This window comes from Python bivittatus, unplaced genomic scaffold (genome assembly GCF_059951505.1).
Source record: "Python bivittatus isolate LINGU-HERP-01145 unplaced genomic scaffold, Pbiv_v1 ctg000840_np1212, whole genome shotgun sequence".
Classification (NCBI taxonomy): Eukaryota; Metazoa; Chordata; class Lepidosauria; order Squamata; family Pythonidae; genus Python; species Python bivittatus.
Window position 1 is genome coordinate 18,431,834 of NW_028277113.1, and position 27,085 is coordinate 18,458,918.

At 36.7% G+C, this 27,085-nt stretch overlaps 1 protein-coding gene across 3 annotated transcripts; it reads right to left on the reverse strand.

Moving 5' to 3' along the window:
- Positions 1 to 642: 642 nt before the first annotated feature.
- DEK (DEK proto-oncogene) lies at positions 643 to 19,134 on the reverse strand. 3 transcript variants are annotated; one of them, XM_088130733.1, is made up of 11 exons: positions 17,605 to 17,625; positions 14,844 to 14,983; positions 11,756 to 11,857; positions 11,230 to 11,339; positions 9,345 to 9,439; positions 8,017 to 8,137; positions 6,404 to 6,589; positions 5,754 to 5,889; positions 4,995 to 5,143; positions 3,720 to 3,788; positions 643 to 3,350 (listed from the first exon to the last, which is right to left on the reverse strand). In XM_088130733.1, the coding sequence occupies exons 2-11, from the start codon at positions 14,968 to 14,970 to the stop codon at positions 3,339 to 3,341; spliced, it is 1,107 nt and encodes a 368-aa protein (XP_087986859.1). In that variant the 5' UTR covers positions 14,971 to 14,983; positions 17,605 to 17,625; the 3' UTR covers positions 643 to 3,338. The 3 variants fall into 3 exon arrangements, with proteins under 3 accessions (XP_087986859.1, XP_015743491.1, XP_025022195.1); XM_015888005.3 differs by lacking the exon at positions 17,605 to 17,625 and adding an exon at positions 18,915 to 19,134 and having other exon boundaries at positions 644 to 3,350; XM_025166427.2 differs by lacking the exons at positions 643 to 3,350; positions 17,605 to 17,625 and adding an exon at positions 18,915 to 19,134 and having other exon boundaries at positions 3,708 to 3,788.
- Positions 19,135 to 27,085: the final 7,951 nt, after the last annotated feature.

The window sequence follows — 27,085 nt, forward strand, 5'->3', positions numbered from 1 at the left end:
ACGAAATTTTCGAGATACGATCAGCTCCGGCCCCAAAAATTTACCTCTACTTACAAACTTGCCTCGACTTACGAGCCATTTTCCGCCCGTTCCACGTGGTCCGCGGCCATTTTCCCGCCTGTGCCACGTGATCCGCGGCCATTTTTCTGCCCGTTCCACGTGGTCCGCGGCCATTTTCTGCCCGTTCCACGTGGTCCGCAGCCATTTTCCACCCGTTCCATGTGGTCTGCGGCCATTTTTCCGCTTATTCCACGTGGTCTGCAGCCGTTTTTCCACCCCTGACACATGGTCCGCGGCCGTTTTTCCGCTCCTGCTGCGTGGTCCGCGGACGCCGGAACGGATTAACGGTAATTACATTGACCCTTATGGGAAAATTTACTTCGACTTGCGACCAACTCGACTTGCAATCAGAGTCACGGAACGGATTAAGTTCATAAGTAGAGGTACCACTGTATATTGTAATTGTTTATCAATTTACAAAATGCAAAGTGAGCAAACAGAAGAAAAACCCAAATCAAATCAATATTTGGTGTGACCACCCTTTGCCTTCAAAACATCAATTCTTCTAGGTAGTTACACCAAATATTGATTTGATTTGGGTTTTTCTTCAGTTCGTTCACTTTGCATTTTGTAAATTGATAAACATAAACAATTACAATATATATTTTTGCTTTTGCATTCTTACTTTACAGCATTTTTTCACACCTGCCTAAAACTTTTGCACAATACTGTGTGTGTATGTGTATCCTATTTTAAATATGGAATCACTCTATAAATTATTGTTTTGTACAAGTACTTAAAATAGATGCACTTGTTCATACAAGGAAATATGTTCAAATATGAAAGCTATTTTTTTACATTTATTTAAATGAGCTAAAATATTCAGAAAAAAAATCCCAAAGATTTTTTTCTTAATTATGAAGTTTATTTTGAAACTTGCTCATTTCTATTGTATATATAGCAACTTATGTCTTGTAAAACATTAGAAGTATTTACTATTGAACATGATATGTGAAGTGACTTTATAGCGATGTAATAACTGGAAAAATGCTCATCTTTGTTTATAATACAGTCCCTCTGTATATAACATATAATGTAACTTTGTACCTGTTCACTATTTAGGCTGTTTGGAAAATAGCAATACTATAAAGAAGTCAATTATGTTCTTAGGTATTTTAAAGAAAACCTGTTGGCATTAAATTATAAAAATAGAAGACTAAAAGACCTGAGAGCTTAAAAAGAGTTGGATATAGTGGTACTTCGGCATTCTGGTATAACCATAAGGTTGGATAGCTTTCACTTGTTTTTGATTTAAGTGTAATTTGCTCGTAGCTCCAAAATTTATAATTGTATACTGATCAAACAGCAAACAACAAATGAACTAGGATTTTTGTTTCTCATAGAATGACATAGTTAAAAGCCAAGATTATAAATGAATTTGAAATCCTGATTTTGATTATTCCTATACAGTAAATCATGATAGCTGATTCTGTTTGGATAATTATAGTTTGTTTAAACAATTATGAATTAATACTATGGACAAACTAGGCCAGTGTGTTCAGTTACCTTGAAGCAGTAAAACCTACCAGCAAGTAAAGAAAAAGACATGACTGAGAAATAGGATAGTCTCATGATTTCCTGTGACAGTGCTCCTTAGAAGGGTGTATTTGGAGAATTAATCATTTATTACTTTTATTATTCTTTATCTAGAATAACTGTTGCTTAGGGAAATGTATACTCACTGTCCACACAAAATTAAGGGTCTTACCTTGACATTTTGCTTTGTTTAGCATGTGTTTCTTTGTAAAGCAAGGCATTTTTCGTCTAGATGACACACACAGGCACCTTTGATTCTTTATCAAGTTTTACTGTACATGTATTAAAATATCAATATACATTTTCCTTAAAGACATTTATTGAATACAAAACTGTATTACACTCAGTCTTAATAAAAATGATTGCATGCAAAGAAAGTGGTAAAAATGATAGAGATCAATCAGTTAACAATATTTTCAGAATATAGATCTATGATCTCTGATTCCTCAGCTACATATTAATACGTTATTTAAAACCAGCAATCATTTTAATCAATACAGTCATAGAGAAATTAGTTACACTTGACTTCACATTATGACACATATTTATTTGGCATTTGTTGGAAATTTTAACACATGATTATCCGACTCCTTAAAAGATTTTTGTGAACAGGTACCTAATTCTGGATTTGAATAAAAGTTTCACAAACAATTATTTGCAGAATTGAGATTTTAATGTAGAATATCATACTAAGCAGTAGGTGCCTAAGATTAATGCATTTACGTATGTATCCTCCCTTTTACAGATTCTGAAAGTCCAAAATGAGGCTATAGATGCGCAAGAATACTAAACTATTCAACTGATATCAGATAAATGGTCAATACTCTACTCTGAAATATTATTCAGAATGACCTTTATTTTTACCCACCTTTGAAAATACATTTTAGAAGTCATATTTATTTTTCCTATGTATTAGCAGTACAGGATATCACATTAAGTCTTTAGAGCTATAATCTTCGGCACTCAATTAAACACTGAAAAATGAGTGCAATTAAGAAATTCCTTACAAAAAACAAATGCCTTATCTTTTGTATGGTGGTTATATTTACTTCCTACTTAATCATAATCATAACTTGATTCATAAACACTGATACTGGTCATAAATCTCCTAAAACACATTTTTTTCTTTCTTAACCTGGTTTTAAGCAAAGAAATCTGAATTAAGCTTATATACAAAAGCTTTTAAAAGTACAAAAATAATATCTATTTGTGATTGATCATGCTTTACAAGTTTCAGCTGTATACACATGCAAGATAGTAAAAACATAACAGCACTCCTAGTCAGAGCATGTGACTTGCTCCTGACAGAGAATGGGTATGCATTCAAAATAAATGTAATGCCCAATACTGCAGTATTTGACAGTCTCTGCATGTGTATGTACTAATACAACAGCTTTCATATGAATTGTTCTTTTAAAAAAATCTCTACATTACAAACACTAAAACCTACAATAGCTATAGAACTGCTTTTACAAAGAAATATCATGATGTACAAATTAAAAGCAGGGTACATGCAAAATGTATGAACTATATTAAACTCAGTTTTTTAAAAGTTGGTAATTCCCATTAACACTCAGAACATTAAGCCAATAGAGTCATCTCTGACTAATACTATGTTATACCAAAAGAGCAAAACAAAAATTAGTCAGAACAAAAATAATAAAGTTTACATTTTGCTGGTATTTGTAAAATATTTAAATCCAGGGGAACAAGTCTGCAGCCTTCATTTTCTTCCCATTAGATCATGAAATGAGCTAAAAAGAAAATAATTAAAATACTTCATCTTCTGTATAAATTCACCTTTCCATAAACACCGTGCTTAAGCTGCAATTCTAACCTCTTATTCTGAAGAAAGTTCCAGAAAAATCAACATGATTTTCAAGTAAATATTAAGGTTTATCCTATGCTATTAGATATCTATGGCATAAAATTAAGATGTAATTAAGCAAACATTAAAGCAAAATTACCAAGATGTAATTAAGCATAGAGATGAATAAAATTTGGACTGTTTCAGGAACTGAGTTTCATAGTGGAAAGTTTACTAATAGTTTTTTAAGATTTCTAAAATTTAAATATATTAGAATTTGAATCTTTATATAATATCTCATTGATCAAGTATTTACCTCTTCCACTGTCTTTTTGATGAATTCTTTTCTGTCAGATAAGTCATAACTGGGATAGTTTTCATATACCTGTAATGATCAATTTAAAATAAGCTTAATCAGGTGATTAGGTTAGAATGAATGGCTGAAGAGGGAAAAAATTGGAATGGACCCACTTATGGTGGAAAAAGGGGAGGATTTTCTTTTAAGAACTATTTCCTTCAGTATTTTCATTATTAAAATTGTTTCCTCAGCTATTTGCACCAAAGAAATTATGCAATAAAAATAAGGTAAACAATATTCATGTCTCCAAGACTATTAGTGCAAAATTGAGGAAAACTAGTACCGACTTGCACTCCATTCAACAGTTAATCTTTTCTAGTTCTCATCTTCATGTACGGAAAAGAGAAAACTGATCTAAATACTTACCCTGAAGGTTTAGTCTTGTTTGGTTTGACAAAGGCATTTATGAATGGGCTAACATCCCCTACAGCTTGGAAAGGCAGGGTTCATATGACCTAGATATTTATCTCTTGTGCTGTGCTGCTGGACTCCTTACAATTCTATCTTATGGCTGACCCTGAGACAGTACAAAGCAAAGGAGTCCATAAAATAGAGGAAGACAAAAAGAGGGGGCCATGTTAACACAGAATGGTATCCCAGAATTTGGGTGAGTTACTTGCTCTGTCCAATCTACCACAGAAGCTAATTGCTGCAGGGACAGAATAAAGGGAGACGTCTGTGTACATTGCTTGAGATCTCATAAAAAATAAAACATTTCATTTATCTTGGATACTAAATAAAAAGTCTCAATTTGTATTACAGGGAGCTGTGAAAAGGTAGAGGAAATAATTTCCAAACTGGTATTAAGAGCATCAGACTAGGACTGGAAGGCTCATATTCAGAATTCTTCTCCACTATGATCCGCATTAGTGTCTATGGGCCTGTCATTATAACCCAAATCAGAACCATATTAATTTCTGTAGAATTCATGTGTTGTTGATAGCAAAGTAGACAAAGCACGATTACAGGCCTTTTCACTATGCATGGTACATTCCACTTTGTATTACCTATTGCATTTTCTTTTACGTAGAGTGGTCTCTGATCCGTAATAAAGTTTGATTGGCTGATTATATTTTGGGGGGTGGGGGAGACCAAGGGGAGAAGAGACTTTATATCCCTGCTGGCAATATGCAGAAAAGGCAAAGACTACAGAAATATATGCATCTTTATTCTCAGCCCTGAAATCTAAATTTATACAGTAAACAGTATACAAAACAAATGTCAAATATATACCTCTTTATAAATTTGTTTCATAGTAACTTCCTCCAAATTTGCATTAGCAAGTAGTTTCTTCACAGTTTCTTTCAATTCTTCATCTGTGGGTGGCTTTTTCAATTTTTTAATTAAAGGCTCATCATCTGAACTATCCTCAGATTCACTTTCTAAATGAAAAATATTTCATTAAAATGCAAATAACAATTAGCTCCTTTTTTCCCACCAGTCAAATTTAACTCTGAATAAAACTGCAAATTAGTTTGTACTAAGGAAAGCTTCTGTACTGGGATTTTTCAGAGAGCAGCTCACAATCAGATAGTAAATAGAGGTATCTTTTAAATTTCCATTCTCAAGTTTTCATACCCTCCAACTTTACTATTCCTCATCCAATCATCTCCAGGTTCTTTTCACCCAGTGTAGACAGGAAAGGATAATTAGTCAAGTTGTTTGATTTTTAATGTGGCTGATTTCTCTGAAAAACAGTGCCGCCTCATATGACATTGTAACATAGGAACAAGTTATTTTGATATAAAAAATGAAATTCAGAAGTATTCTAGTTTCTATCCAATAGCTTCAACAGTGTGACTGAAGACATTTAATAGAAATTGAGTCCAGTATATCCAACTGGTCCCAGCAGCCAATGGGGAACATTAAAAAGCACATAGTACAAAATAGTTTGAGAAATTAAAGTTGCCTTTTCCTCAAAAAATATACACAATTTGAAATTAGTTTTTTGTCAGCTTATAACAACTTAGATTTTATGAGTGGTAGACATACCTTTTTTGGAAGAATTCTGACTCTTCTTGGTTGTACTGCTATCTGCTTTCTTGACATTGGCATTTTTTGAGCCCTTTTTGCTTTTTGAAGCTACTTTTTGTTTGGGTTTTTCTTTTTTAGTTGACTTTTTAGGTCGCTGTGTGGTAGGTAGAAAGCATATTAAAATCTACTTCAATATTTATGACTTTTAATACACTGAACTAATGCAAATTTAATGCAAAAAGTAAAATAGAACTGTAACCCATTTAAAAACTATCTGTTCTACCTGTCCCAAATATTTCTGGCTTGTTAAAACAATGTTTCTGTTCTATTTTTTCAGTATACAAAAAGATACTTGCTAGAGCAAGCAGAGTTGTGCCTAGAAATCTGAGATAAGTAGATAAGTTTGTTCTTAAAATAACAATTATTTGGAAAACAGTGTACCTGTAGTAAATACATACCTACATGTAGTACACCAAAGTTTACAACTGGCATTATTTAGCCAATTTTTTAAAGAATCATTTGTAACATTAATATATCTTAAAAGTGATACATTTAAGGAATTTTGGGACTTCTGTAATTATCTGGTCCCACGCCATTGCCATTTAAGTAAATTACAGATGCTAGTGCAATTCTTGCTTTAGCACAGGTTGTTTGTATCGAGGTTTTACCTCTTCTTCACTTTCTTTATCTTCTTCAGATGATTCATCTTTTTCTTTCTTTTCATCTTCCTCACTACTAGATTCATCTGTCAGGATTTCAGGACATTTGGTGCGTTTGGCTTTCCGTGCTGTTCCAGAGCTACTACGTTCTTTTTTACCACCTTTGTTGGGTGTTTTCTTGGATTTGGGCAATGGCTATTAAATATTGAAAATGAAGTAATTTTTTAAAAAACAACCAAAGTAGTTCTATAATATATACCTACCATAGGAAATGCTATAACTTAACTAACTTTGATGATTGTTCCTAGTGTAAAAAATTGTTGGGAAAATGGTTTTATAGGATTATAGGTTTCTTTTCAATGAATCAACACTTTATGGCTTTCTGAATTGTTTTGTGCTAATTTTAGCTTTCAGGTATATATTTTATGTTTTCATTTTTTAAATACTCACTTTATTTTTGCTTTTGTGTGTTAGCCTCTTAATTTTTTTTTAATGGAAAGTCACGATACAAATCAGATCAGTAAATACATGCATTTTTAAAAGACAATAATAGAATTGAGCTCCCATTCAGACTAAATATTGAATGTTACATATCCATGACCTTTTTGATACATTTTTGAGAGGTGCGCTGTAAGTGGGCAGTAACTCCCAGAAAGTCAGTTCCATAGAATTCAGCAGAAAATTCTAGAAATCAGAGTTGAAGGATTCCTATTCCCTGCTTGAAGAGGGTTATTTTTTTTCAATCTGCATTTAGTTATCAGTCTCATGGATTCTGGTGATCTGAGATACTGATTTTGTATTATTTGTAATAGATTAGGGAAAATTGAAGAGGTAAGGAGAATGCAGTTTTATAGAATTTAATGTTATTACAGAGCAAGAATAATGCCATTCTTAAAATTTCTCCATGAACTCTGGCTTTGTTCTAATTGGTTACTTCTATTTGCATCTATTTTACATTTTAAAAAAGGAAAAAAGTAAAGAAATAACATAATAGTTTGAAAATAAGCCTCGCTAAAACTGTTTTTTTTAATTTTCAAGGCATGTTAGTACAACTCTAAGAGCTTCACATGCCAATATGTTACTCTGTATATCTTCCCGCTCACTACTATAGGTTATCAGTTTGCTGCATATGCTTTCCGAAATGTGACCCTACAATTCTCTCTCAAATAAACAATCATTAAAATGGTTTCAAATAACATACTTCCATTAATTTTAATAGAATCATGAAGTGCACAATCACAACCCATTCTGATAAGCATTTGGGGATGCGAAGCAACCATTGAAAGTAACATTTATTTAATAACCTTACTGAGGCTAAAAGGACATTTGATTTGGTGTTGAGAGTTACTATATGTAAACTTTAATATCAATATCATCTCAAATATCTCACCTGTATAACTGTGTCCTAAGCCATGGCACATGGGTATGCATGAAATAAGTAAAGCATTAGTGTAATTTTGTGCTAACAGCAAGGCTCATGAGGAACAGCTGTAAAAAACCAAGCACAACATCCTGTCTTTTTTGTTATAGGGAACAATGCTAACATGTTCAAATTATGCCCCAAACCCCATTTTAGTTTAGATTAAAGAATGATCTAAGCATAGCTCTGTGTCTTATCTCACCTTGCCTGAAGGTTTTGGATGCATTAGGAAGTTTAAGATTCTTGCTACCAGTTCACTGTTAACTCCTGATCTTTCCAAATCAAGAACTTCACATATGCTTTTTAGCATTGCATTTCTGTATCTGTAGAGAAACATACTTTATTAAACATGATTTATAAATATGTACTAAATATGTAATACAAAATAGACAAGTATGTATTAAATATGGGTAATATAAATGGGAATATATATATTTGATATAACCTAAGCCCTTAATTAACCTTAACAAGAATTCTGAAATACTTAAGAGTTAACATTTTAAACACATAGTATTTAAGCATGACCTAGTTAGATCAATATATTTAGAATGCAGATGCATCCAACATTCTTTCAAACTTTAATCAACACCCTTATCAGTGTTGTCAACCATTATTTTGCAAATAGACAACTAAATTAGTAAGTTTTTTATACTTCTCTTTTGGCCTCCACACAACATATCCAAATGACTCATAAGAATCAAGTATTTTTAAAATTAAGCACTGAAAACCAATTCAAGCATTTAAAAATTGTTCTGATCATTACATGCTGTGTATAGGTAGTCCCCGGGTTAAGAATGCCTGGTTTAAGGATGACCCATAGTTAAGAAGAGAGCCAATTGTAGCAAAATTCGAGTTAAATACACAATGATTTGAGTTAAATATTCAATGGTTCGAGTTAATTATACAATACTACTGTTTTGGCTTACATACAAATTTGACTTAAGGGCAGACCTTGGGAACAGAACTTGTTCTTAACTGGGGACTATCTGTATATGAAATAAAGTTGCACAAAATCTGATAACTGTAAATATTAATACGAACAGCAACTTGAAAACTATGGAAGACTTTACAGTTAATGTTAATAAATAGTGAAAAAATTAAAATTTGACAGAGGAGCTTGAATATTCCCTCCAAAATGAAGACGTGTCTTTCATCAAATCCCTAAATACGAACATGATTATACTGCTAAATTCCAAAAGTTTCCAAAGACTGTGCAAAGGGAACTAATGTGCTCACTTGACTGGACTGCATTTCAAATTTATGTATGTGAAAACTTACAGCATTTTGTTCAATAAAATATTATACTCAAAGCTACACTGCTGTAAAGTATCAGTAACAATTTAATGCTGTTTAAATTCTTAAACATTACCTGTTTGATTATAATGTCAAATTATATTTAATTACATTTACAGATATGCTTCAAGATACTTGTACACTAAAGTTGCTAATTGAATTTTGTCTTGGGAACGCACACTGGGCTCCAAATATTTTGAACATTAATTATATTGTTTAATCATGCTAAAGTCTCACTTTTTCAGCATTTCTTCCTTTTTCTTGTACTGATCGCTTCCTTTTTCAAATGGAAAGCCACTGAACTGTCCTACATTCTTTTTCAGTGAAGCAACCTAAAAAAGAATACCATTAATATAAAACAGCTTGCAATGTTCTTTACTTCACATAATTGCCAAAATATCAAAGGATGAATACAAATGTACAGCCTTAAGGTCAAACTGTCATGTCAGCAGTATATAACTGCTAAGTATATAACAATACAAACGTACAGCATTTCCCAATCAGAAAAAAACAGAACAATCTGCCTTAGTTCTGATGTGAGGAATCTGCTACATGTTACATATAGCAGTATTTCTGAGTAACACAAGGTATACTAACACAAGCTTTACATAATAGATAGTTAGAATGTTATTAGATGTGTGGGAACTGTTCTCTACAATAAATATATTACCCTGGTAATACAATTCATGAAGCAATTTTATATTTATTCATTAATAGAATTTGATGTAGCTCCAATCTAATTATTGTGGACAGTATAATAATGATGGAAGACTTCCCTACTTATGCCTAAAAATAACAGAATCATAATATGTAACTTAGATACCTTAAATATGTTAGTAGTGGGCAACATTTTTAGCCTAGAATCCAACACCCAATACTACGTGGGGGGGGGATCTGCAGCTGTACCCCACCAAGCATTTTCAATGGAGAGTGCTTTCCTGCTGTTTTTAGCAGCAGAGAAATAACTATCTTAGAAATTCTAAGTTTGTTGGTACTGGCAGGAGACTTTTCTATGATAGACTACAGAAAGGCTATCAGGAAATGTAATGAACCCTGTATGTTGCTTACCCATTCCAATCTTTATGTAGCTAAAGTGGGACAAGAGAGTAATATAAAGATTTGGACATATATTAAAGAATCTTAGAAAAGAAAAATAAAGGGAAAAGTGCCACCACAACCAAATACAATCTGAACAGGATAATAGCCACAAAAGAGGGTGCCTATATTTAACTATTCTGGTAGAGAATAAGGTTAGCTAGTCTACTCACTAGATGCATTCCCTGCTGTATTTTGTTCCAAGTACCATTTGTTTTATTTTAGTAAAAATCTCAAAACAATATGAAATAATAATAATAATAATAATAATAATAATAATAATAATAATAATACAACAACAACTTGGGATCTGAACAAAAACTGAATTGTACACTGAACTACCAGCACTAGCAGATCCCACATTTATCCACAGGATGATTAATAACAGAAGAATATCTATTCTAAAGCCTAGAGATGAGGAGTCAAAGAAATCTACAGCCAATTTTATGTGGCCAATAGGTATGTAGATTTACTTTAGTTGAGTAGCAATTTTTCCACACTTATTTGTTTTGGAAATGGAAAGAAACTGGGATCAAATAACCAAAGGAAAAACCATGTAAACCTAAGATGCATAGGTAAAATATATGTCTCACCAGAAAGAGGCTCGCCTGGTGTTTACCAGGACCGATACTTAACACCTCCAATTATCTGGAATTCCCTCCCCTTAACAGTCTGCCTCTTCTGTGGCGTGTTTAAACAAAATCTGAGGAATTTACTCTTATAGCTTAGCATTCCTCCTGTAGAAGACTTGTTTTCAATCTGCTTTTAAGACTGATGTTTTTATGAGCTAATTTCTTATAGTTTTTAACTATTTATGGTTTTGTTATTTTGTTTACATTGTTCATTATATTTTTAATTTTGGATGTGATTGGTATTTATTGGATTATATTGCAAACTGCCATGGTCTTCCTTTGATGGAAGCATGCAGTATATAAATATGTTCAATTCAGGAAATTTTGTGATTATATGAAAGCTATATACCAATTTAAAATAGTTTGAATGAAAAGTGTGTTATGAGATTTCTTACTGTGCCTGGCCTGTTGTAAAGAAGTTTGTGCAAATTTCGAAGTTCATCAGTTTTCTTCTTGCTTAAAAAGTACTGTATTCTTTCAATTTCACAAAGTTTTTGACCCTTTCCTGAAAAGGCAAGTAATACGTTATAATAATCAAACAAAGTTAAGCACCTTTTAGTCATTATTTTATTTGCATTTAACTAAAGGCCATCACCATATAAAGGATAAAGAATAATTAAAAATTCAATAACTAAGGCTCCTAGGTTTGCTAAGAACAATCAGTGAAGTTACCTTGCACACTAGACAAACAATACAATCTTGTAATAACATTTGGGAAACAGCCTCTTAAAAGTTCAACAGGATTTATTGCAATACTGCTTCAAAATAAACATTAAAAATGTCTCAAATGCCTCTATATAGGATAGTTTAGAAAATTACAAATATGATCTTCCATATAATATACACAAAGGTTTTCTCTTTAATTTAGCATTTGTTTGACTTCAAACAAGAATTTTGTAATTAATATACAAAATAGCTTGCCTGGTGTAATTGTAAAAGGTTCTTTCTGTAATGATGACACCTGCATTGTCAACCTTTCTACTTTTTTCTTCTCTCTCTTTCCTTCAACAATGAGGCTCTTTTCTGAAAGACAATTGATACTTTCATGCAGTTAGGAAAGTTGTTGAAATTACTATATAGGAGAAACAAAAATAAAGTGACCTGTAGATTTAGAATATATGTGTCATTTGAACAAGCATTCTGATGGCACCTAAAATACTGGCAAATTAGGGTCACATGTATCAATGATCAAATAATTTAGCAGTTGATCTACTCCTGTAATGCCAGTGGAATTTTATGGGTTATCTCTTATCAAGCACTTTCACTACACATTGAAATGTAAGAATCATGAAAATATGGTACAATTTATAAGATGTTATGTTAACCAAGTAACAGGTCCTTTGGTTGCATGTTTGCATTTTATGAATCCAGTGAGTGTGATGACTCTGTCAGCCAGAAAACCATGCAATGAATAAATGAAAATCAGTTCTCTGACTCTCCTTCCATGATTCAACATTAGCATTATACATATATAGAAAATAATTATTGTAGTTTAAGATCAAATGCTGATTTCCATATGTTCTGATGCTTGAAAACTTCAAAGCATAACTTTGTTATGAGGGAAAACTGTTCATCATAACAAAGTTTTGAGCTGAAGTTGTAATTTAAAGTAGGAAACCTGAAAAGGGAAAACTGGGGTTTCTAGTGAAAATATCAATGGGCATTTAAAAATAATTTTATTATACTTGCATAACTAGTGATATACAGTGGTACCTCGGTTCACGAACTTAATTCATTCCGCGACTCTGGTCGCGAACCGAATTGGTCGTGAACCGAATCAAATTTTCCCATAAGGTTCAATGTAAATACAGTTAATCCGTTCTGACCCCTCCGAATTTGGTCGCCAACCGATTTTTGATCGCGTCCCGAATCAAATTTCCCCATAAGGTTCAATGTAATTACAGTTAATCCGTTCTGAACCATATGTTTTTTTTTTTAAAAACCACAAAAATATGACACAAAGTACAGCACGAAGAGACTTGCACCTTGCTCGACGCGACTTCTGGCGTGGAGGACAGGAAGGCGGGTGGGGAGGCGGATATTGCTTGGAGGGAGAGTCCCGCTCCCTACAGGAAGCCGCGACCACGTGGCACGGGAGGGAAAATGGCCGCGGATCCTGTTCGTAACCCGATCTGGCGTTCGTGAATGGAAGCAAAATTTTGCGGCCAAAGCTGTTTGTGAACCAAATTGTTCATGAACAGAAGCGTTCGTGAACTGAGGTACCACTGTACAAGTAATTTCCAGGCCTTAGAAGTGACTGAAATTTGACTTGCAACAATTCTATAGAGGTAAAACTCTCTACTTTTTACTTGTCTTGATACTTCTCGTATTTTTTTCTATACCTCAATTATATTTATACTTTCTTCACAGCTGCCTGTAAATTAGGAAGTGCATTGTTTGATTTTTGGGGACCAAAGGTATTGGTAGATAGATGCAACCCCCACAGATGAATCTTTAATCATAAATAGACTAGCAAGCATTTAGTGAGTACTATATACAAATATGAAATATTTACTATACATTCCAAAGGTTTAGTTAGTGGAGGACTTAAAGCAAATAGCAACAAAATATTTTCTCAATACATTATATATTGAGTTACTCATTTCTCTTAAGCATGGTGAATGAATATAATTAATAGATAGAATGTTTTAAATTAAATATCTGGAAATGAAATATTACCTCCCAAAGTGTCATCAAATATTGCCTGACATTCAACTAAGTGTTTATATAAATAGTTCAAAGAAAAGAACTAAAGTTATTAGAGGCTTAATGCAAAGCTCCTCAAACTTTTTGGTGCCATGGCCTGCTAAATTAAATGCATTTGTATGACAAGTCCTTTCCATAAATAGAACTGTCATAACATAGTGACATGGTTCAAGCTGTGCTTGGACAAACACAGACAATGAGAGCCCTGTCAGAGTGCAGTCTGACAACTTTAATTCAGGGAGAATGGGTTGCATGGGTTGAACTTATTATGGAACAGCCAATACAAGCTACTTCTTTTTCTTGTTTCTGGGGGAATCTTTTTGGTGCCTAGGCCTAGAAGCCCCTCTGGAGGAATCTAAGCCATGGGATAACCTTCTCCACCAGCTTAGAAGTCACTCCCATACAGGCAAGCAATCTTAAGGCAGCATCAGAGGCAAGCCTAGTGCCTGACCTGAGATAGGTGACTTGGTGAACCTTGCACAGGTGCATCAGCAGGCTGCAGGGATGGCACAGAACTCTCTCCAGCACAAGACAGTTCTGTCCAGACAGCCTGTCTCACGCTTGGGCAGTATAAGCACTGGGCATGCCAGTACCTATTGCAGCGGGGCAGTAACTTAGCAACAGGAAGGGGAGAGGTCAGTGCTGTACTGGGGCCCCTCATTCAGGGGCAGCTCCTGGGTAATGGACGAGGAAGAGACTTGGTGGGAGAACTCTGCAGAAAACACAGCAGCTTTTTTCCCATGGTCCTATGGCAGATCTACAAGCACCAATATGAAAAAAGACTGGTGAAGCTTGCACCAGGAGTGCATCTTTATTCCTCTTCTCTAAGCAAAAATGATATTCTGCTCTCCTTCACATCGGGAAGTGTGCTCCCTTTCAGCCAAATCTGGTGAGGTTCACTGTGACATGCTGTTACTCCTTCTCTTCTCTATCCTCTGAAGTAGCCATTCTCTTTGTGCAAGCTTGGCTTGTAAATGCACAGCTTTATCAATGCAAGACCATGCTTCCACTCTGCCTGGACAAAATGACAGTCAGCTTCTCCAAAGAGTGAGCACGATCCCTCACCTTTTAAATTTGCTTGTGACTCCTGAGGGTCACATCCGACAGTCTGAGATCCCCAGCTTAAGGTACAGTGAACAGAAAGTAAAAGTAAGTTTCTTTATTGGTCTCTATGATCTACAAGGAACTCCATTCTGGAGAGTTTCTACTTGAAACTGACAGGGAGCTAGAGGGGATGGGGCCTGAAAATAGCTTGTCCTATATACAGCATTTTGAATTTCAGTTTAGAATAGATTCCACCTACCTTTTTCCTCCTCTTCTTCTTCCTCCTCATCTTCCTCACTATTTTCAGCTTTGTTTTCAGTTCGTGGTTCTCTTTTTTCCATTTGTTCCGTAGACAGTAAATCATCTTTTTCAGAAACAGAAGACATATCTGCTTTCTTTCTGCATGGAAGACATGGGGAAAATGTCAACATGATTAGTATGAAGTATTTTATTACTACCATTAGTACTGAGACTTTCAACACAAAGCAATAGTGTTGCATCTTTTAGCACAAAGGTTCATACAATGTGCATAGTCATAACTGGTTTATTTTTGATTTAGAGTGATATGTGAGTCTATCCATCACTGTTTAATGTTATGCACAAACTAGGTTACTTACATTTGTTCCACAAACAATGAATAAAAAGTCCTGCTTTACCATTGTATAAGCTCAATGACTGTATTTCAAATTTTCTTACAGCACAAGAAGCAGTTGTTCTTAAGAGCAGATATGTTTGTTAACTATATTGGCTATTAAATGCAGCCCAAAATATCATGTATTTTGCTATAGATTCAATACTATCTATCTGATATGGTAGATTAAATCATATTTTATTTATTCATCAAATTTATCACCTCCCATCTCATGAAATGACTCTGGGTGGTTTACAGAAGAGATAAAATCAATTAAAATACAACATAAAAACAATCCTAAAAATAAATAAATCCCAAGAAGATAGAAAATTGGCAAGTAATTCCAGGGAGCACCATCAGGGAACCCCCTCAGGGGCAGGTAGAGCCCATATCACCCCATGGACACTGACAGAGCCTGGTATTTAAATCTTTTTGGAAAGCTGGGAGGGCAGGGGCCCGCCACACCTCTGGGGGGAGAATATTCCAAAGGGCAGGGGCAGTGGCAGAGAAGGCTTTCTTCCTGGGTCCCACCAGCCGACATTCCCTTGTTGACGGGATCCGCAACATGCCCTCTCTGCCTGACTGGGTGGGACAGACTGATGTAATGGGGATGAGACAGTCCCTCAGGTAACCTGGACCCATGCCATGTAGGGCTTTAAAGGTGATAACCAAAACCTTGAATTGGAGCCGGCAGCAAATTGGCACCCAATGCAGCTCCTGGAGCAAAGGTGTTACATGTGCCATCCTAGGGGCACCTAATATCATCCGTGTGGCTGCATTTTGAACCAGCTGTAGCTTTTGGATATTCTTCAAGAATCATCTTCTAGCTAATAAATATGCTGGTAAAGAGTAACTACTTGTAAATAAGGCGAAAGATTTATTTATCTGAAGAGAAACCAGAGTATACTTGTAAATAAAATAGCTTATTGACTGATTAGTCTTACAACCATATCAAAGAAAATAAAATAAAGGTAAAATACAAGGTCTATTTCCAGGATAAAATAGGTAAAAGTAAATAGAATAATAAAATACATATACGCTAAATACAAAGAATCAACATTCAGACAAATACATCACCTTTACATGATACCCTAGTCTGTTCAATACGACAGAATCTTAGCTGAACTGCCTTGTCTATAAACTTAGCAGTTCTGCTAGCAATGTATATGTTAGAGCCAGGAGGAAATAGGACAATTTGCAATTCAGGTCCCAGTGGGCTGTTCTTTCAAGTAGGGATTTTAAATATCTAGGCCTAAAAGTGGCATACAGTTGACAAACAAAACATGAGCAATATCTTTGATGGCTAGGGCACCACATATACATGTCCTCTCATATGGCAAGTAATAGAAGTGCCCATATTTGGCCATGAAATCCAACAACTCATATCTTGCTCTAGAATGGGCCCTTCTGTAAATAAAATAAAATCCCATGTTGTCCAGTAAATACACTAAAGTATAGAAAGATGCATTCAAAATAAACAAAATACTTTGCATAATTTTTAGCATACAATTTGGAAATAATTATATCCTGATTCTAAAGATTTCCAGTTACTTAAATAGAATAGTTGGACAATATGACTCCCACACATGAAAGGAAATTAATCCAAATTAACTTAGAAAACTATTACTTAAGTTCCTTTCCTGAAAATTAATTCAGAAGAATTTTTTTGCTTTATGTAAGCAAATCAACTGTTTTATAGTAGACCACCTGGTGCTTTGCAAAAAATTCTGAATCAAGCAGATCTTGGTCTTACCCATAAAAAAATGGGTAATCTTTGGATCACTCAACACATCAGATTACTCAATACATACTTTAAAGAGGTACTCAGTATCTATATGCTTGGTAAGTTTCACACAGGGACAGAAAGAATTCCTAACAGAACACTTACACTGAAATTAGCCAATTTTTGGCTTTGTTAATATATTAATAGTGTAGAATCAGTATCAACGAGTTTCAAATGTACAGAAAGCAACCAAAGTAGACTTAAAATCCTTGTTCATTTTGATCAAGACATTATAGATAAGAACATAATCAAGATCAAATTAGACAGTGGTTACCACAATGGTCAACTAAGTACACATGGACACCCACAAGCAAGAAAACTACAGTAGAATTTTCCATGTGCATTTACTAAAAATTGATAATCAAGAGGGATAGTCTTATGTTCCTTGAATGTATTTATCCTCTTTTGAAACTGTGTTGGTGAATAGCTTTAACTGTGTTGCATAAAGAAGTAGTTCATTTGTAGCATTCAGGACTTTTTAGAAGTGAAATAAGAGTTAAAAAACTCAATTCAGCCATGAAATGCAATGGTTACTTTGGATAAGGCAGTACAACTCAACTTAAACTACCAGGTATGATTGTTGAGATAATAAAACACAATGCATACCATGAAATCATCCCAAACTGCTTGGAATAAGGTCAAGGAAGTTTTCCTTATCATGCTAAATAATGAACTCCAATATGCCATTCTGTGTCTGATTTTCAAATTTACATGTTTTCTTCACTGAAGTAGGCAATTCTTGCTATCTCTGCAGATATAAACACACTATTTTAACAGGCTACTTCATGTAGCTGATGGAGCAAGCATGCAGAAGTTGTATTTGTACAACAGCTTACCAATAGATAATTGGATCATTTATGGAATTAATCCAATCATCTGGTCTCCTCCAATACACCATACCATAAACTAACCACACCAATACATTTCTCACAACATATCAGGTTAAAATACAGTTAGTTGTTTTTTGATGAAGTGTTGATGATTGTCAGCTCATTGCAACAAAATATCTTTCTAGGAAGACAACAAAAAGGAGTTTGAATGCTTCTGGGTTGCATTGAACTCTTTTTCAGGATGGATGTTTTAATATTCCAGCAGATATTCCAAAACACATTCTCTGCTAGCTGGGAGGTGGTTAATACCTGGAAGGAGGATGTTCAAGAAATCACTGGGTTATAGGTCTGAGTGGGAAATTGAAAAAAACACTCCCACCTTCCCCTCAAAAGTAATTGCAAACTCCTGAAACTCCTGAAATTGTTAGGTTACTTTGGGCCAGTCCCTCTCTCTCACCCCAACCTACCTCACAGAGTTGTTGTGAGGAAATAGGAGGTAGGAGTATTAAGTATGTTTGCCTGAGTTTTACATAAAAAGGTGGGATAAAAATATAAGAATAAGAAGACTACTGCAACCAAGGAATTACACGGATGGGAAGAAGGAGAAAAATCTGCAGCCAAGGAATTACACGGAGGAGAAGAACAGTACAGTATTGAGGCCAAAGAATTACACGGACGTTTCCACGGCGTCCCCGAGAGGCGAGCTGATCAGGAAGACGCTTCCTTCACATCGACATCTATTTCATATTACTACCACTGCTTGCTTAAGGATCATAGGCTCCTGGAGCGCCGGAGTTCAGAAAACAGACTCCCAGGCAGTTGGCAAGGGCTGACAGGCGGCAGAATTCCGGCGGGAAACAGCTCGAGCGACGGAAGACATCAGGCCTCGCGCCGGCCGGAATTGAAGTCCACTCCGAGGGGGAAAGGGAAAAGGGGCGCTGAGGGACTCTCCCCTTTCCTGACGGTTCTCTGGGGCACCGCGCTAGGCCCCAGGCCGGGCTTCGGACACTAACACAATCCCTCCGGTCAGGCCCGTTATAAGCATCTTCTTTTCGACCGTTATCCCAAGAACACAGAAACACCCACCTCGTCGCCGACGGATTCCTCGAGGCGGTTCTAAGAAAATGGGTCCAGCGGCGACCCAGGCGGCCCAGACGGCGACAAAACAAAACCCTTCAAGAGACAAGACCCGCCGTTAACAGAAGAGGGGCGGGGCTTCGCGTGAGCTTAGCGTTACTCGCTTCCTCGCAGAAAATCAACAACGTTTCAAAATGGCGGGTTGTCAAAGGGGAAGAAGGAAGCGGGAAGGTGCTAGCCAATAGATGCCGAAGACGTAGTCAGAACGAGGCGGGGCTAGAAAGTGATGGGCAGGAGCGTTGAGAGCAAGTCAATGCTCTTACTGTAATTTGAGGAAGGTATGCGGAGCATGCGCAGTGTCGGAACGATATCAGAGGGCGGATGTAGATCTACGCGACACCCCCGGTAGTTGCCCGCGTGTTTTCCCCACCCAGTTGCAAGGTGGAAGCTGCGTCCCCTTTCAAATCTCGAGAGTGAAGGGCGGCAGCGTATTGTTTCTTCAGAGCTCTGCTTTTTCTCTAAACTCAGCGGGAGATTACGTAATTTAGGAATTTACTCGAAATAAGTGGAATCCTTATTCAATATGTGCCCTGGTTGTTGCATTGTATTAACCACAGTTTATTGAATAAGGTGCAGTTGCCTGAGTTTACACTAGACACCAAGTAAATGTGGCACATTTCGGTTTAGGGATATTTTATTTGTTTATTTAAAGGATTTAGAAGGCTGCCCAACTCATAATTTATTATTCTGGGTGGCATATTGAACTAAAATAAGCCACAACCAAAGTCGAGGCTGGATGTAACAAGTGCTTCCTAACAGAACAGGGATGCAAAAGTCTGGCAGGGTTGGGGCCACCTGCACATCAGAGGGGAGCTTGTTTCAATGGGCAGGTGTGCCTCCTATGTTCCATAAGATGACACTGCCTCATGGAAGGAGTCTAGAGCATGCCTGTATTCTGTGACCTAGGGGGGGATGAGCAGAAATTTATTTATTTATTTACTTACAGGACTTACATGGCTGCCTATTTCATATAATCTAGGGGGTTTACAGCAATTCATAAAGACATGATTAAAAGCAAAAGTACTCTTCTCTCCAGGCACCAGATCAAACATCCTCTCAGCTCAACCTCATCCTAGCCCAATGCTTGGGGGAAGAGCCAGGTCTTCATGGCCCTCTAGAAGGGTAGGGATCCCTCGAATCTCAAGTTGGAGGCTGTTCCAAAGGGCTGGAGCAGCCACTGAGAAGGCTCACCTCTGAGGACCCATCATGCGGCAATATTTAAGGGAGGGGACCTGGATTGCACCCACCCTATTTAACCTAGTAGGCAGGGGAGATACTCTCAGGGAGAGCTGGTCCCACAAGTAACATGGGTCTGTGCCAAGTAGGGCTTTAAAGGTGATAATTAGCACCAGTTTGCACTCAGAAAGCAACTGGAAGCCAGTGCAGCTCATGCAGCAGTGGTGTTATGCAGGGCACCCAAAACTCTGTGCTGCTGCATTCTGAACCAATTGCAGCTTCTGGATGGTCTTCAAGGGTAGCCCCATTAGAACTCATTGTAGTAATACAAACGGAGGTGACTAAGGCATGGGTGACTGAGAGTAAGGCCTCCCGGTCCAGGATTGGGCACAATTGGCACACAAAATGGATTTGTTCAAAGGCACCCCTGGCCACAGCTGTCACCTGCTCTTCCTAGCAAACTTGCTTGGATTGAGTCGCAGCCAGTTTCTCCCCATCCAGACCCTTACAGATACCAGGCACTGGGCCATCACCTGAACAGCATCACTTGCCTGGCATGGGGAAGAGCTGTATAATTTGATATCATCCATATGCTGATGATACTGAACTCCATGCTGGCGGATGACCTCTCCCAGTGGCTTCATAGAGATGTTAAATAGAGGAGAGATACCTGAGCCCTTAGGCACCCCACATAATAGGGGCCTAGAGCTGGACCTCTCCTCCCCCACCAGCACTGATTGGTACTGGCCACAGAGAAAGGAGGAGAACCATTGCAAAACAATGCCCTGCTCTCCCAACCCACAGAGCTGGTCCAGCAAGATACTATGGTTGATGGTATCGAAAGCCACTGAGAAGGGTCAGTATGGATACACCAACCTCATCCTGAGCCTTCCAAAGGTCATCCACAATCACAACCAATGCTGTCTTGATACTATAGCCTGGCCTGAATCCTGCCTGAAAAGGGTCCAGATAATCAACTTCATCTAAGGAAATAAGAGGACATAGGCAGTCCCATAAATGACCTGGCTCTGTGTTGTGCAAGGGTTTATAGCTAATAACCACCCCACGGAATTGCACCCAGAAGCCTATTGGAAGCCAGTGTAGCACATGGAGTAGTGGTGTCACATGGGTGTTCCAAGACACACCTATTTCTACCTGTGGTGCTGGATTCTGGAATAACTGTAGCTCCTGGATAGTCTTCAAGGGTAGCCTGAGTAAAGGATGTTGCAGAAGTCCAACAGGAGGTATCCAAGACATGAGTGACTACAAGCAGAACTACCTGGTTCAGAAAGAGTTGCATTTGGCACACAAGATGGACTTGTGCAAAGGCTCTCCTGGCCATAGCTGCCAACTCTCCTCGAACAAGAGTTGTGTCTCCAAGAGGACCCCACAGATTGCGCACAGGTTCTGAGTGGGGGAGTGGATTTGCACAATATAGTAAGTCTAAGGTTTTGGTTGTAGAGCCACAGGCAACAGGGAATAAGATGTTGATTCACACCCATTAACTCAACCTTTTGAGTTAGGATGCTATAAAGATAGCCAATGGTGGGTAGGGGGAGCCAAAGGCGGAAAATCCCTTGATTTGGGTCCCAAACCCACAGCCACTTAGTCTTGCCTGAGTTGAGTCAAAGCCTGTTTACCATCCATACTCCAATTGCCCCCAGGTACTGGGAAAGCATTGAGGCAGTATTACTTGGTTAGTCAGAGGCATAGATGGACAAATGATGTAAACATAGTTATCATTTCCTTTCTTAATTGTTTCTATTAAGTATCAACTCCATATCAGGTTCATTCTTATAGCAGGACATAACTTTTACTTGGCTTTTGGTTTTGATCGAGAAGTTGTATGCTGGATCTGATAACTGGATTTGTACTTTGTAAGGCAAGTCTCATGGTATCTGTGGGCATGGTATTGCTTCTATCAGCAGATGGAGTACACAGGATCCGCAAAATATTTTTTTAAACTGTTTGAAATCTTACAGACTTCAGTGTTCCTATTGGAAATCTTTGAAGATTTTGGGTAAGGACACTGACATCTTACAGAATTTGACAGAGATGCAAGATTTCTGCCATTTGTAATGGAATGGAATCTAAACTTTAGTGCAAAATTGCATAATTGTGCCTAGTGTCTGAGATCCACACATTTACTACAAGTCAGACTGGTGAGGTGGATCCCCACAACCATCTAGTTCTGTAGTGTATTCTCTCCTTTATCTTTGCCTTTTTTTCTTGACAGATGGGCACACTTCTGAAGGAAGTGCTGAGCTTGAAACCACACCACTATTGTTTTCTAAGAATGCACACATTAGACATACATAAGTCAATCAGAGGTAAACGATCTGAGATCCCAAGACTGCATGTAACCACTGAAAACCTTAATTGCAGTTCTGAGAAGGTTTCAACATTGTTACCAAAGTAAGTTTTAACAGGTGAATTCATGTGATACACAGAGCCACAAAGTAGCCAACTATATTTTAATCTGGGGCGTTGTGGAAACCCAGGCATATGAATTTCTGGTTCATGCTAACTCAGGTAAACTAATCTATTGAGTAAATTATCAGTATGGGGAAGCATATTGTGACAGAAGATTACAAATATTAAATATATAACTGGACAGTACTCTTAATAACTAGGTATAATTTTAATTAAATACTATTTTTAAGTAACCTGGAAGAGGTTCACAGCTGTAGAGCTGAAAGAAATCCCAACAGATCATCTAGGACAATCTTCCAATTTTACAATATTTTCCATGTTTTTGATGAACTGGAAACATGACCCTCCTCGCCTGGATTTGTACTCACATAATGACTTCAGGTTTCATATAGTTTAAAGTTAACTATGTCATTCAATGCTAGCAATAGAAATTGTAATTTTAGTTCAAAGAAACATATCAGAATGTCTTTCTTCTTGTGATTTTACAAGCTTGTTTAGTGTCTTGGAGAAAAATGATCCATAACCATTAATGCCTAATTCTACAAAAGTATATAATTCCTTTACTTTCTCACCCATCTTGACTCTTAAGGTAGATCCATGTTTAAATTGATATATTGGCGACTGCCTGGACAAGTCCCTGCAGTTTTCTTGGCAAGATTTCAGAAGTGGCTTGCCATTGCCTTCTTCCTAGGGCTGAGAGAGAGTGACTGGCCCAAACTCACCCAGCTGGCTTTGTGCCTAAGGCAGGAATAGAACTCATGGTCTCCTGGTTTCTAGCCTGCTGCTTTAACCACTGCACCAAACTGGCTCTCCAATGTCATAAAAAATACTACAGTATTGCTGCTTTATGGTGAAGCTAAACCAAGGGAATTACATGCAAATATTGAAGCTTAATATGCCGTAGATGAAGTCCCCCCCCCCCCATTTTCTGTGTGTTTTAGCGATAAGCATAATATTAAATATTTTGTGATATTATTTACCATAGCAGAATATTTAGTATCTTATTTCTGTGTACAGAAAGTACACAGGAGTCCTTTTTTTCCTTTTTTTTAAAGGATAAGTTTCCTAATTCTCCATCTGAACAGTAGCTGTCTGACTCTTTTGAGACAGACTCTTTCTAGTATAGTATTCCTGAAGCATAGAATGAATATTTGCCCCTTAGAGGAGGAAGAGGAGGTGTCTTCAGACACAAACTGCCTGTATGAACTGCTGTGAATATACTGCTGCACTAAAATTCACTTTTCAGGCTAGGCCAGTTCCTGGAGAAGCAACTGAATTGTTCCAGCCCAAGCAAAAAAATATCTGCAATAAGTTGTCTGACACTTCTAGAATATGAAGATTCTGAACTCCTTCAACTTCTCTGCAGAACATGGAAGGCTGATAGTTTAGAATGAAACAGGAACAAAAAAGAGGAGTGACAAACCAATGCCTACAAAGGAGATTTTAAAACATTACCTCAGCCTAAAGCTGCCACTAAGTTTTTGGTTGGAGCACTAAATACGCTGCTGTAGTTACAAGAGAACAAGAAGATGCAAGCTGGGTCCAGCAGAAACAGTTTTCTCTCTTTTTCTGACATTATTAATTGCCAAGACTGAACAAAAAGGTAAGATCTCTCTATGTAGTGAAAACAGTAAATACTATACGTGGTTTCCAAATACTGTCATGTTCGTACTGCAGATTTAATTGTTCTCTTCTATCCTCCTCTTGCAGGTTTCTCTTTTGTAAACTATCAACTTTATAAAATGATGGCAAAGCATTGCATTCATACTTACGGTGAAATGTGTATTTATGTATATGTGTGTGTATGTTAGGCATTCCAGAGGATCAGTTACTTTTTAACACAGTTTTCTTCAAGGAACTACAACTCCTAGCACACTATTGCTAGTCTCGCTATATAAAGGAAACTTGTGGTCTAGCACAAGTTAGGTTATTTGCCATTGCATTCAACAGGACCAGATGTTTCCATACATTTCCATACAGATCTATTAAATTCTAGATGCCTATAAATTTAAATAATTAAATCTGTTTGGGGGCATTTTAGTGAAATTTAATTTCTTTGCACATTATAAATTTGATAGAATGAAACAGTTGCTATACCAAAAGCACATTTCTCCCCAAGTGGCTGTTTATTTTATTGTTATATTGTGTCTGACTCATACATTTCTAACATTTTCATAACTGTAGCATCATAAGAAAAATTGTTAAAAAATTGCTGTTGGAATTTTGTTTCTGCTGATACTTCTGGGGGAATAATGGTGGACTGAAGACAGCTCCATTTTTGTGGAGCTGACAGCTGCGGTGGATTAGAGTTGCTGGTGAAGGATCCGGCTCTTTGGAACCATCTCCAGACAAAGGAGATGATTGGATCACTCACAATCACCCACAAGTACTCCTTACTGTAAAGAAATCACAAATTAGTGATCTCCAGCGGTTTGAATGTTTGGTTGTGGGAAACATCGAGCCCAAGCCATGGTCCAGAGCCTTCAAAACTAGATTTGCATACACTTCCTCTTTTATTTGATAAAGGAAACTACCAGGACATGTGAACAGTTCACACAATGAACTTGCTAATCACCCCCAGCAGCCCCTCGTAAACAATTCAATAGAAGAAAAAACCCTGCCTAATCTCCAGGAAGATACACACAGATTCTGACACCAAAACAAGCAGCCACTCAGTAACCCAACCCCCCCCACACCCCCAATCCCCCCCTCCCCCCCCAGATCTCTATAAATACCCACAAAAGGGTCACATCATCCTGGGCACAGAGAGAACTGCTCCTGTCTATGCTCCTGCACTCTGAAGATGCCGGTCACAGGTGCTGGCGAAACGTTAGGAAACAAAACCTCCAGAACACGACCTCACAGCCCGGAAGACCCACACCAGTCATCGTATGCCGGCCGTGAAAGCCTTCGACAGTACATTGAAACTACCTATTATCAATTTATTTGGAAATTAAAAATCTTCTGAAGGGCAAATTGCTTCACACTGGGAGAATTTCTTTCTATCCTTGAAGAAGGAAAGAAAGAAGATTTAAGTAAGTTTAAAGATTAAAAAGAAAAAAAATAATTTTTGAAACAACAAAAGGGAGTTTAGAATGTTGACTGTGGACAGTTAAAGGGCCAGATGGATTTGAAAGAATAGTTTTTATAGACTGTTTTGAATTTTATAAAAATACAGCTGATGATTTTGGAATTAACTGTAAGAAACCTTACCATGGGAAAGTTTTGACTCTGAAAAGAAACAAAATATAAGACTGGGCTTTGAAGGTTAACTAGAGGGAACCAGAGAGCAATTAAATTAGAAGATACTTACTAACATAATGGAGGGATATTATTTACTATAGAAGAATTTAAGTTGGTTTGGGAACAAAGTGTTCAGGACTTGTTTTTAAAACTTTTTGATGCTCCTAAAGTGGAGTTAATAGAGGTTATAGAAGAAGAAAAGATTCTATTAGATAAAACAGAGGCTGAGGATGATTTTAATAGAAATCTTAAAATGGACGTTAAAAAACTGCCAGACTATAGAAGAGATATGGAAGACACAGAAGAAGATGTTGTGGATTTGAAAAGGGACTTTAAAACATCTGACTGTAAGAGTGACATGGAGAAAGAAGCTGCATTGGACCTACAAATTATGCAAGATGATGTTTTAACAGTTAAAGGGGATATTCAGATTATAACTTAGAAGACTGACTCTGAGAACTATCTTATTTTGGATCCACAGAAGGGAAGTATGAAAACAGGGAGAAAATGATAAAAGGTCATCATGTGAGACTATTTGAAGAGGTGACTGAAAATCAAGCCTCTTAAGAAGAAGAAAAAGGAGTTCAGAGTGGACTTATTTGATCAGGGTTAAAGTGTATAAGTTGTGATTCTGGGTTGTTACTATTGGAATCTTTTCTTATGACCAGGACTGTATGAAGAGGATTTAAATATTTTTTCATATGGGATAAACTTTCTATGTTGTATTTGTTAGAGAAAGTTATATGTTTGAATGTAAAAGGGACCTATTTGATTTAGCTTAAGATATATATGTTACTATTGGTATTTTTTATGCACATGGGGATACATTTTTTATGTTTTACTTATTAGAGAAACTTATAGTTGAAATGCATAATGGATTTATTTGTCTAAGGTTAAAATATATGGGTTATTATTATTGGTACTCTTAATGCTTTTGCTGTGTAAGATTGATTGATGAATTTTTTAATAATTTGGCTATTATGAAGGGATGACAAATGGGAAGAATAGTTTTTTTTACCTGTAATGCTAGAGAAGGTTTTAAGTTCCTGCAAATGTTTATATTTGTTTGGAGGGAGGGGGGAGTCACCTTTTATAAGGCTTCCTTTCTCTTTCTTTTCTCTTTGTTTAACAAATTGTAAACAGTGTATATTCATGCATGCTCCAAAGCATTTTTTTGCCTTCAAAATTGTAGTGCTTCAAAGTCCTAATAATGAGATCATAAAAATATGTCAAACTGTGTTATCATTTGCAATCCATATTTTAGTTTA

Bases quoted from the DNA above. Each gene is read 5' to 3' on its own strand.
- DEK (XM_088130733.1), bottom strand. From the start codon at position 14,970: ATGTCTTCTGTTTCTGAAAAAGATGATTTACTGTCTACGGAACAAATG. The intron at 11,858-14,843 runs GTAGGTGGAATC...ATTGTCTTTCAG, and splicing joins AGAAGAAGAGGAGGAAAAAG to AAAAGAGCCTCATTGTTGAA. The intron at 9,440-11,229 runs GTAAGAAATCTC...ATTCTTTTTTAG, and splicing joins TTTACAACAGGCCAGGCACA to GTTGCTTCACTGAAAAAGAA.